General features: G+C 45.3%; 1 protein-coding gene across 16 annotated transcripts in view; it reads left to right on the forward strand.

Annotated features, from left to right (window-relative positions):
• Window positions 1–12,063, forward strand: part of SPEF2 (sperm flagellar and cilia associated 2) — a 146,893-nt gene that overhangs the window by 72,486 nt on the left and 62,344 nt on the right. For all 16 annotated transcript variants that reach the window (XM_078852754.1, XM_078852739.1, XM_078852743.1 and 13 more), the window contains 2 exons: window positions 1,037–1,159; window positions 11,807–11,945. In XM_078852754.1, coding sequence (XP_078708880.1) covers window positions 1,037–1,159; window positions 11,807–11,945 — 262 coding nt within the window. The remainder of the gene's footprint in view (window positions 1–1,036; window positions 1,160–11,806; window positions 11,946–12,063) is intronic.

The raw sequence follows: 12,063 nt of genomic DNA on the forward strand, positions 1-12,063 counted from the left end.
TGAGCAGCTGGAGAGTGGTGGTGGCTGGCTGGGATCCCAGCTCTGAAGGCAGAGCCACCGCCAGCAGCAGTGCAGAAGTAAGGATAGTATGGTATGGTATTGCCGCTCTTACTTCTGTGCTGTTGCCTGCAGAGCTGGGCCCTCAGTCAGCAGCCGCCACTCTCCAGACACCCAGCTCTGAAGGCAGCAGTGGAGAAATAAGGGTGGCATAGTATGGTATTGCCACCCTTACTTCTGCACTGCTGCTGGCGGGATGCTGCCTTCAGAGCTGGGCGCTTGGCCAACAGCCGCTGCTCTCCAGCTGCCCAGCTCTGAAGACAGTGCAGAAATAAGGGTGGCAATACCATGACTCCCCTAAAATTACCTTGCAAACGCCCAGCAACTGTCTTTTGGGTCAGGACCCCCATTTGAGAAACGCTGGTCTCCTCTGTGAAATCTGTATAGTATAGGGTAAAAGCACACAAAAGACCAGATTTCATGGGAGGAGACCAGATTTCACGTGATGTATTTTTCATGGTCGTGAATTTGGTAGGGCCCTACTTATCAACATAGAACTTTTATCACCATTTACTTCATCTCTGAATTTGACTGACACTTAGCATTCAAAGGGTACTTTGTGTACCTGCAAATTATCAATAGATTAATAGATTTTAAGTCCACAAGGGATCATTATGACCATCTAGAACCCCAGTAGAAACAACTCCATTAGATAATCATTTCCCTTTAGCAATTATATTTTGAGCTCTATTAGTTACCCAGTTTTAATCCATTTAATAGGTGCTACACTGATTTAGTATAGTGTTAATTTTTTAAATTGAGATGTCATGCAGTAATAATGTCTTACAGAAGTCTAAGAATATTATGCCAACAATTACATTTATCCACCAAACTTGTAATCTTATAAAAATGATATCAGATTCATTTGAAAAGAAATTATTTCCATAAAATAAATTGTACTATGCTGTGTTGTCTACATATATGCAGTCCAAACATTATAAGATTTTCTTTTTGGTGAAAATATTTTCTTTTCTTTCAGGTGTTCCTTCTCCAGCACCTGTGGCTGAAGCCACTGCCATTCCTCTAACACCAGAGGAACTAAAGAAACAGGAATTAAAGCTTAAAATGAAACAGGAATATTTTAGTGCCCTTGAATATGAAGGTATGTAATTAGTTCAGTGGGCTACATTGTGGAAGTTGATCATCATTCCCAATTTAGATTTTTTTTAATAGTTGAAACTGTCTGCAAAGTTCTGTTGAAAGTTTGCTGAGTGAATGGGGAGGAAAGAGGTCTGAAGAATCCTGGAAACTTAAAAAAATGGTGGTAGACAATAATTTTTGAATAAATATATTCAAAATAGAAGAGAAAGTACTTTTAAGCCTCTCTTCTCTTTCCTGTCATCCTTCTACTATCAGCTATTCATTGTAAGAGAACATATTAAATTATATTGACCTGAGCAGTTAACCAATCTTCAGGATCTTCTGGATTGTTTCTGTTAGAGGGAGTCAGGTATTTGTTTGATGCAATCCTGTTTATTCACAAAGAATGTATAAAGTCCTGTTTTCCTGAATACGGTAGGAATGAAACAGCAGGAGACAGTTCCTTTTCTCACAGGGCCAAGCCTCTTTTCAGCCAGCACTCTACCCAAAAACTCTCTCTCTCAGCTTCTCTCAAGATAATGCAACAAGAGCTTTTCTGGCTGTCTCTGGGGCTTCCTTCCTACCTCCTTTATGTGCTTCTGGCATGTTTCTGCTCCTGCGTGCACACATACACAGACACAGAGCTTCATCAAACCATAATCAGCCTTCTGCATTTGTGCTTAGACTCCAAGGAGAACCGCTCCAACCACCTGGCTCAACTCCCACATCAGCCTTGCAGGTGGCCTGTGTTTTGGGCAGTGGCTCCTATTGTTTCAGCTATCTGTTCTACAAAGGAGCTTAATTGCTTCTTACATTTATCCTGAACGAAGGGTGACTGTTACACTCACCTGCTTCAACAATGTTTCACCCAATCTCAGCACAACAATATTTTTTTAAAATCAGATATTTGGAAATAGGAAGGGGAACTTTAAAGAGGTAAAGACCTGCCTAACAAAACAGCCAAGGTATGTATCAAAGGAGAACTAAAACATACAGGGCCACATTTTCATAATAGCTTATTAACATACCTTGCAAATGCAGATACCACAGCTACACCTGCAAGTGTAATAACTGGAAATGTAAATGACCAATTAAGTGTGTAGATATTTCGAGACATGCAAATCTGTAGGCAGTTACTGAGTTGTGAATTTTGATTTCTCACTGAATTTAGCAGTTGCATGTATATGCCTTATTTTCAATTGTGTTCCTGGTCTGAGAGTATTTTCTGTTGTTGGATATTTTGAGAATTGTGTGACTAAATTTGATACTTACAGATTGTTATGCCATTGTCCCAGTAGCAGACTGAGAGAAGCAGCTCCTGGAAAACGTGCAAAGAAGTTACAAAGAAGGCAGCAATTTGTTAAGCTGTACTGAAAAGCTTAATAGATATGCACTAAAAATCCTCTGAGGTGTTTTCAGTTGCTCTTACCTTTTTAATTTTACAGCTTTCCCTCCCAAATCAAGCAGATCTCAGAGAAAAATGAGTTAATGCCAAGTTTAAAATTTCAAATGTCAGCTGTTTTTGCTGAAAATAGGAAGTGTATATTTTTCATTCTCATTTAACTCAAAGATGAACTTAAAGGGATTTTGTTCAGACCTTCCAAATACATTCATCTTTCTGTAGAGCCTGCCTAAGGAAAGTTTCAGCCTCAAAGATGATTGTTTTGGAAAGTTATTATTGGCATATGGGAATAAGGTCTGTAACAGAAACTGCTTTACAGTTTTACCTATTGAAGTCACTGTCAGCAGCAACTAAAATTTTGTTTTGTTTAGAAAAACATTTTCTAGCAGGTAAAATTAAATTTAATAAAAAATTGAGAGCCAGGGTAGATGAAGTAATATCTTTCGTTGGACCAACTTCTGTTGGTGAAAGAGACAAGCATTTGAGCTACACAGAGGTCTTCTTCAGGTCTCAAAATAAAAAATTGAGTTGCACATTGGATGCCTACATGGATCTTCCAAGATTTGAGATACTCTTAGTTCAGTGTTACTCTTTGGTCTTCTTTCTTTTTCTTCAGGTTTTTCATTCCTCTATTTATCTGTTCGATATCTTTTTCTTTCTCACATTCCATACCCATTTTTAAGACATTTATCTTTTCCAAGACATTTATGTTTCTCTGTCTGTTGCCTCCATTTTTTACTCTTAACATCTCAATGACAACAAATTCTTTGTCTTTTTTCAGTCCTCCCATTGTGAAATGCCAGTTTTTTCTAAGTTAGATGGAATTTTTTACTCATAGATCTTTGTAGACAAATATTTCTTCTTCGAGTGCTTGCTCATGTCCATTCCACTTTAGGTGTGCGCGCATCCACGTGCACAGTTATCTGAGATTTTTGCCTTAGCGGTATCCGTTGGGTTGGCTGTGGTGCCCCTGGAGTGCCATGCTCATGCGCTGGTATATTAGGCACCCCAACCCTAGGCCCTCTCAGTTCCTTCTTGCCAGCAACTCCGACAGAGGGGTAGGAGGGCGGGTAATGGAATGGACATGAGCAACACATCTCAAAGGACAACAGTTACAAAAAGGTAGGTAACTGTTTTTTCTTCGAGTTCTTGCTCATGTCGATTCCATTCTAGGTTTGTGCGTGCCCACATGCACAGTCGTCAGAGATTGTTGCCTTAGCAGTATCCGTAGGGACGGCTGTGATGCCCCCTTGAGTGCCACGCTCATGTGCTGGTATATTAGGTGCTGCCGACCCTACGCCCTCTCAGTTCCTTCTTACTGCCCGTGATGGTTGGTTGGAGCATCTTGTCTTTCATTGCAAGAGCGCTAGTGGTTCTTACAGTCCATTGTTCTGTCTCCTTTGGTTTTAGTTGATAGGTACTTAGTTAGACCATTAAGTTAAGGGTTAGAGTAATAGTTTAGGAGTTAAAGTCCCGGCTGGAACTTCGCCTTGGAGCAGGGCATGCCCTGTTCCCCAGGCTTTAAGCCACGCTTATTGTGCAGCTGGCCAATGTCCATTAGCAACCTCCACACTAGCTGTTTGAAGTGTTTGGGGGAGTCCCACAGAAAGGACAAGTGCAGGATCTGCAAAAAAAGTTCGCCCTCAAATTCAAAAGGAGCCTCATGGAGGCTGCCCTTCATCCTGCTTTGGAGCCCGCTTAGTCGGACTCCATGCCCGGCACTGAGGCATCAGTGCACAACACACCGTTGGCACCGGAATCTGCCCAGCACCATTTGGGGCTTTGGGCAAAGAACCTGTGTTAGGCCATGTGCCCGCCCCGGAGCTACTCAAGGGGTACTGCTGTGGTCGGACCCCTTAGCCCAGCCAGGGACCCACCTCTTGCTCCCGGGAGCGGCAGAGGGTCCTGGGCCCTAGTAGGGTCATGTGTGCCCAAAATTGGGCCTGGCGACCAAAGAGCAAGTAGGATGTCCGGTACCACAGGCACCAAGCCAGGTGATGGACCCAGCTAAGGCCCTGGCATCTACAGACAAGCCAGTTATGGGACTACCCTCTAAAGCAGCAGAGTGTCCCCAGACCGCAGGCGTCAATCCCCTTCCCTGCGGCCTTGAACCCCGATACCTCAGCCTCTGTCCCTGGTTAGAAGACACAAGTCCCTGATGCTGAGGTCTCCACCTACATGGCACTGGACACCTGAGTCATGACGCAAATCCCCATACCCACGGTACCATCGGGCCTCCCACCAGAGATCGCCACAGCGCAGATCACCATCACACAGGCAGTCTCCCAGGCATAGAGTCCCACCTCCCTGCCTGGTTCGGGATAGTTCCCAGTCGCGGCACGGTCTGCAGCTCCCCAGTACCGCTCTTTGGACAGGCACTGATCCTCACCAGGGTAAGGATCCTCTCCTTACTGGTTGCCGACAAGGGTCCGTCAGCAGACGCAGGCATCTACAGCTCCGCCCTGGTCACTGGAAGGGCAATGGTCCAAGTCAGAAGGAGAGTTCAGCCTCTCACCTAGAAAAGGTGAATCACCACCAGCCCATGAGACCGGCACGACTCCTGCAGCAGCAGTGTGGAGACTCAGTGGCAGCACTGGAACATGTGGGTGTACCTTTTATGCCGTTCCTGTCAGGCTGCTTTGGACAAACTGCCCCTGGCACAGTCAGAGCACGGTGTTGAATCTGATGCAGGGATGACACAGCAGGACCCAACACCCCAGGAACCGTCCCCAGATGAACAAGGGGAAGCCACCTCTCCCCCTGTGTGGTGCAGTCATCTTCGTTATCCCAGGCTATCCCAGGAGATGCAGAGTACCCTCCAGGACCTTCTGTTTGATGGGGGAGGGTTCTTTTTGGAGCTGACCAATGCACAGCTTCACGGTCTTAAAGACTCCCGTGCCACCCTGCATTCATTGGACCTACACAGCCCTCAGCAGGCTAGAAAGCTGTTCCACCCCCCACCTCCTCCATCGAGGTAGTGGGGTGTCCCTCGGTCCAGCTCCTACAGAAAGAACAGAGACAAAGGATTTAAACGGCATCACCCTTCATCTTCCTGTTCCTCTGCCCAGCCTGGTTCTTCTAAAGGCTAAGGAAGCCAGAACCAGGGATTTTGAAGATGTGCCCAAGGACATCGCCTCAGTCACTTCCGAGGATCCACCTCGCCCTGGAGCAGGGAAGAAACTACATTTCCAAGCATTCCCATGGCCGCTATCAACAGGAAAGGGAGTGGGAGGGAGTGGGGAAGCTGCGAGGGCTGGTGTGACCAATACACTGGGCTTGCTGTGAATGGGGAGCTGGCTGCTAGAAGGGGGTGGCACTGTGAATGGGGAACATGTATGCACAAGGAGTAGAAGGCTTTGGCCCACATATCACGCTCAGAGGACTTCATCAGACTGGATTAGGGATGCAGGTGGCCTCAGCTGACAGCCCCCGAAGAAGGAATTGGATAGAATGAATGGACAGTGTCTGAAGCCTAGCAAGGGAGATATGTGGGCCCCAGCAGGAGAAGTTAAAAAGATAAGTAAGGGAGGGCATAGGCACCAACTCTGTGGGTGCTCCAGGGCTGGAGGACCCATGGGGAAATATTAGTGGGTGCTCTGCACTCACTGGCAGCCAAGCTGTTTGACCACTCCAGGAAGGGCAGAGGAGGAGCGGGAACGTGGCGAGCTCAGGGGAGGAGGCAGGGAAGAGGCAGAGCTGGGCCGGGGATTTGGGGAAAGAGTTGGGGCAGGGACTTTGGGGAAGGGTTTGGAATGGGGGCAGGGCAGGGCCTCATGGAAGGGGTGGAATTGAGGCGGGGCCGAAGGTAGAGGGGGGTCGAGCACCCACCGGCGGGAGCAGAAGTCGGCGCCTATGAGGGAGGGAAGGCACTACTAGAGGACCTGGGCAGCTTTAGGTACAGTACCAGGCACACAGGAGGATGTGACTCAATTTCTGAGATAATAAAAGAAGAAATTGTCTTTTCCTTTCCAGATTTGTCTAATAATCAAAAAGGGAATCTAGCACCTCCCTTCCATATTTGAACACCCTCAAAGTTCAGGAGAGCACAAATTCAATTTGAGCTGCTCTCTGTTACTTAAAAACAAAAAACAAAAAACGAGGAGTACTTGTGGCACCTTAGAGACTAACAAATTTATTTGGGCATAAGCTTTCGTGGGCTAAAACCCACTTCATTGGATGCATGCAGTAGAAAATACAGTAGGAAGATATATATACACAGAGAACGTGAAAAAATGGGTGTTGCCATACCGACTGTAACAAGATCAATTAATTAAGGTGGGCTATTATCAGCAGGAGAAAAAAAACCTTTTGTAGTAATAATCAGGATGGCCCATTTCAAACAGTTGACAAGAAGGTGTGAGTAATAGTAGGGGGGAAAAATTAGCATGTGGAAATAGTTTTTACTTTACGTAATGACCCATCCACTCCCAGTCTTTATTCAATTTGACGGTGTCCAGTTTGCAAATTAATTCCAATTCTGCAGTTTCTCTTTGGAGTCTGTTTTTGAAGGTTTTTTTTGAAGAATTGCAACTTTTAGATCTGAAATTGAGTGTCCAGGGAGGTCGAAGTGTTCTCCAACTGGTTTTTGAATGTTATAATTCTTGATGTCTGATTTGTGTCCATTTATTCTTTTGCGTAGAGATTGTCTGGTTTGGCCAATGTACATCATTTCTCCCAAATCAAATATTGATCCACTGTAATTTTCTCTAGAAAAAAGTAGGATAAAATTGAGCAACAAATGCTGGCATCTTCCCAATGCTAACTAAAACCGGAATTGCTATGTTCAACAACCATTACTGTTTGAAGTGAGCTGTAGCTCACGAAAGCTCATGCTCAAATAAATTGGTTAGTCTCTAAGGTGCCACAAGTACTCCTTTTCTTTTTGTTTTTTTTTAGTTTTGTTTGTTTAAAAAGAAGATGACAGTAATATTGCATTGGCAAATTCCCCACAGAAACAAAAGAACAGAAAACTTTTCCTCATTATGTGGGACAGTCTTACAATATGGTTCCAGATATCCTCTAATCACACAAACTGAAAATTTTTCCATTTTACTGCAGTTCTGTAACCATGCAGGAACCAGTCCTGCATTCTGTGCACATCCAAAATTCCTACTGAATTCAGAAGTGCCTTGCTTTTGTAACCATACCACCTGATATTTTCAAATTTGTAAGCTAAGCAGGTTTACATTTAGTAATTGCGTGGGAGGCCTCTCAGAAAAAATTAAGCGCTGCAGGAGGTGTTCATTATTCACTAGGTAATGTGAGTCCCTCCTGTTTACAATAGTAAACCAGTGCAGCATAGTTTTAGAATGCACTGTACTCCTAGAGTCTAGAATTAGTTCCTTTGCTTTTTTACACAGCCCATTAAAGACAATGAAAAGACTCCCACTGACTTCAAAAGGCTTTGGGTAGAACTGGTTATACATGGGGTAACTCCACTGTCTTCATAGGGTCCCGGTCCCACAGCAGAGAGGGGTGGCGTGAGCTTATTGCAGAGCTGCTGCTCAGGGATGGGGAATCTCCTGGCATCCCAGCCTCAGAAATCATCCAGGCTGCACCTTCTTCACTACTATGTGTTAGCTGTTGGGTACATAGGAACTGGGGGCTCCTGCTGCAGGTGACAGGCATCTCAGGTACTTAAAGCCATGGCCTGGAGTAGGGAAGCACCTAACTGCAGAGTCTACAGCTACATAAGGCCAGCACTGAGGATTGAGAGTCCCAATGCTGCCGTTGCAAGGTTCAAGCATGCTCAGTGTTGGAATTGCCAGCTAGAAGGTGCACCTGTCTAAGGCTGGCCTCTGGCAGTTGGCCCTATGGCTGTAGCCAGAGGAGCTACAGGTAACTCTGTGACTATTGAGGGCCATTAAACTAGGAGCAGATAAAGAAACGAGTTAACCTCAAGGAACAGAGGTCACCAGTAGGAAAGGAATGTCAAGGGGAGCAGGGAAAGTGGAAGCAGGTCAGGTTTGCAGGGGGAGAATAGGACCAGCTGTTTGGGGAGCATGTCCAAGGTAGAAGGGAAATAAGCATGAGGAGAGGTGGTGGTGACCAGGTAGTGGAATAGCATGTAGATGGGAGCAGAGGGGAAAAGAAGGCTGGTGACTGCAGGTTCCCAGGGGCTAAGTGCTCACTGAGCTAGGGTTGGAGAAATGATGTTTACAAGTGGCTTGCTCAAATGGCAGGATGGGTCCTGGGGGAGGGATTTGTCAGAATTGATCAGGTATCTTCTGGCTATGGAACTTTATTGAGCTGAGGCCAGGAGCACATACAGTGGTTGGTGAAATAGGGTGGTGCTGGAGACATGACTATAGAATGTCTTAATGAGGAAGGAGATAAATCTGAGTGGAGTTTCCCTGATCATTATGAAGGTTCTGCTCACTATGGACACTGGGAAACCCACATTGGTACAGCTTAACGAGAAAAACTGGGGGTTGAGGAAGCTGTGTATGGCAATACATAGAATTAAGCAGAGGTGTGTGATCAAAATGAAAAATGTCTCTGAGATTCAGTACTGAGTATACAGTGGTGCCGCCACACCAGGCCCACACTCGGAAGGGGCCCATGATGAATACATGGGGGCCCATAAATATGTTTGGTGCCAGGCCCACAAAAGGTTAATCCAGCCGTAGTTCTGGTTGGCCTAGTCACAGTTGACCTCGGACCACTGGGTGCTCGACATGATATCTTCGGACTACACCCTGAAGTTCGTGGTTGACCCTCCCTCCCACCCCACTTCTCCATCCCTCTTCAAGGACCCTTCTCACAAGCAACTACTCATTCAAGAGGTCAAGAACCTCCTACACCCGGGGGCAATACAGAAGGTCCCTCCAGACTTGAAAGGGAAAAGGTTCTACTCCTGCTATTTACTAATCCCCAAAGCAAAAGGGGGCCTCAGATCCATTCTGGACCTGCGCCGCCTCAGTAAGTCTCTCAAGAAGTTGCAGTTTCGCATGGTCTCTCTAGCTTCCATTATTCCCTCCCTGGATCCAGGATAGTGGTACGCCACCCTTGACTTAAAGGATGCATATTTCCATCTTCCCGGGACACAGGCGTTTCCTCCATTTTGTGTTAGGCCACTGCCATTTTCAATTCATGGCGCTGCTCTTCGGTCTCTCGTCAGCCCTGAGAGTGTTTACAAAGTGCATAGCACCAGTGGCCACTTACCTGGGGCACTGAGGGGTTGCAAATTTATCCATACATCGACGATAAAGGGCCAATCCTGGGATCAGGTGCAGCATCATCTCGACCTTGTTTGCGCCACCTGTCACGACCTGGGACTGTTAATAAATGAGAAAGTCAACCTTAATTCCAGTGCAACGCATAGAGTTAATTGGAATGGTCCTAGACTCTAATCAGGCCAGAGCCTTCCTCCTCGAGGCTCAGTTCCAAGCCATAGCGGATCTGATCTCATGGATGCCAGCCCACCTTCTCACCACCGCTCATACATGCCTGCGATTGTTAGGCCACATGGCGGCCAGCACTGACGTGGTCTGGCACGCATGGCTCTGCCTCAGCCCCTGCAGGCGTGGCTAGTGTCAGTCTACCTCCCCAACAGCCTTCCATCTGCCACTCGAGGGTAGGACGTTTTTCGCCCAGGACATGACTGCCAGGTTCCTCAAGGGCCTCGAGCACTTCTACCTGCACGTCAAGGACCCTGTTACTCAGTGGGACCTGAATCTTGTGCTCTCGGGGCTTATGGCACCACCCTTCGAGCCTCTGGCTTCCTGCTCTCTCCTCCTTTCCTGGAAGGACATCTGCCCGCCAAGTCTCTGAAATTAGGGCGCTTACCTCAGAACTGTCCTAAACAGTCTTTTAGTTAAGGTTAACAGTTAAGGTCCAGCTGCGGCCACATCCAGCTTTCCTGCCTCAGGTGGTCTCACAGTTTCATACGGGCCAGGACATTTACTTACCTGTCTTTTTTCCAAAGCCACATAAGTTGGAGGAGGAGAAGCGTAGGTTGCATTCCCTAGACATCAGGAGGGTGCTAACCTTTTGCATTGAAAGGACCAAACCATTCCACAAATCAATGCAATTGTTCGTCTTGGTGGCCAACAGGATGAAAGGTCATCCAGTGTCCCGTCAAATAATTTCTTCTTGCATCATTTGCTGCTGCTACGATCAGGCAAAGGTGCCTCCTCTGATGATTGTAACTGCCCATACAACCAGGGCGCAAGCCTCTTTGTCAGCTTTCCTAGCCTAAGTGCCTATCCAGGACATCTGTAGGGTAGCCACCTGATTGTCCGTCCACATGTTCATGTCCCATTACGCACTTAACCCAGCAGGCTTCAGTAGAGCAGTGCTGCAAGCCTCTAGACTGTGAGCTCTGAGCCCACCTCCAAGGATACTGCTTGTGAGTCACCTAGAATGGAATCGATATGAGCATGTACTCAAAGAAGAAAAAACAGTTACCTACGTTTTTGTAACTGTTGTTCTTTGAGATGTGTTGCTCACGTTCATTCCATTACCCGTCCTCCTGCCCCTCTGTTGGAGTTGCTGGCAAGAAGGAACTGAGAGGGCATAGGGATACCACTAAGGCAAAAATCTCTGATGACTGTGCACGTGAGCGTGCGGACACCTAGAACAGAATGGACATGAGCAACATATCTTGAAGAACAACAGTTACAAAACAGTAGGTAACCGTTTTTTCCTCACAGTATGCCACCCATTTTCACAAAGAGGGAATTGTAAGAACAAACATTGGCTATGGTTCCCATAAAATTTGTATCATTTGAGATTTGCTTTTTCCCCATTTGAAAAATCTGAGAAAGGAATGGTCTCTCCCTGAAAAGATTTCATTTTTTAAATTACCTAAATATTAATGGTATAATTTTTAAATAAAAGGAACACTTCCTCTTTAGAATATATACATTTTATATTCAAGTTCTAAGGGAAATGTTTTGAAATCATATTCAGTGGACTATCTGCTTTTTCATCATTGAGCTTCTAAATCTAACACTTTTGTCAGAGGGTACTGTCTGAATTAATGTCTTTTTATCACCTCTTCCTTCTACATCAGTTTGGTTAAGATTGCTATATCCTTATGATATGCACATTCTGGTATCAACAGTAGGTATATTTTCTAAAACAAATTCTGGAGTCTGAGTGAATTAAAAAAATATAAAGTAATATATGAACACAGAAATCTAAATAGGCATTTTGATGCCTGAGTGCAGGTTTTGGTGCTTAATTTTAGGTGCCTAAGTAAGTTTGAAAATAGGTTTCAGATTGTATAAATAAATTATTATTCTGAAATGACTGTTTCAACAGAGGAAGCTGCAAAATCTCGACTGCAGCTGATAAAGACAAAGGCATTAACATTTGTTGAAGAACTAGTAATGAAAGCAGAAGAAACTTACAAATATATGGAAAAGTGGCTTGGAGCCAGGTTCCTAGCAGAAATGTCCAGGTAATATATGGCTAATGTTTAAATAGACCTGGTATCTTAGTAGAATAGAAAAGTTATAGTAAAGCTGGTAAAAATAATTGTTCCGACAGGTGACATAAGCAAATAATTTGTAAAAATG

This window comes from Lepidochelys kempii, chromosome 5 (genome assembly GCF_965140285.1).
Source record: "Lepidochelys kempii isolate rLepKem1 chromosome 5, rLepKem1.hap1, whole genome shotgun sequence".
In the NCBI taxonomy this organism is placed as follows: Eukaryota; Metazoa; Chordata; order Testudines; family Cheloniidae; genus Lepidochelys; species Lepidochelys kempii.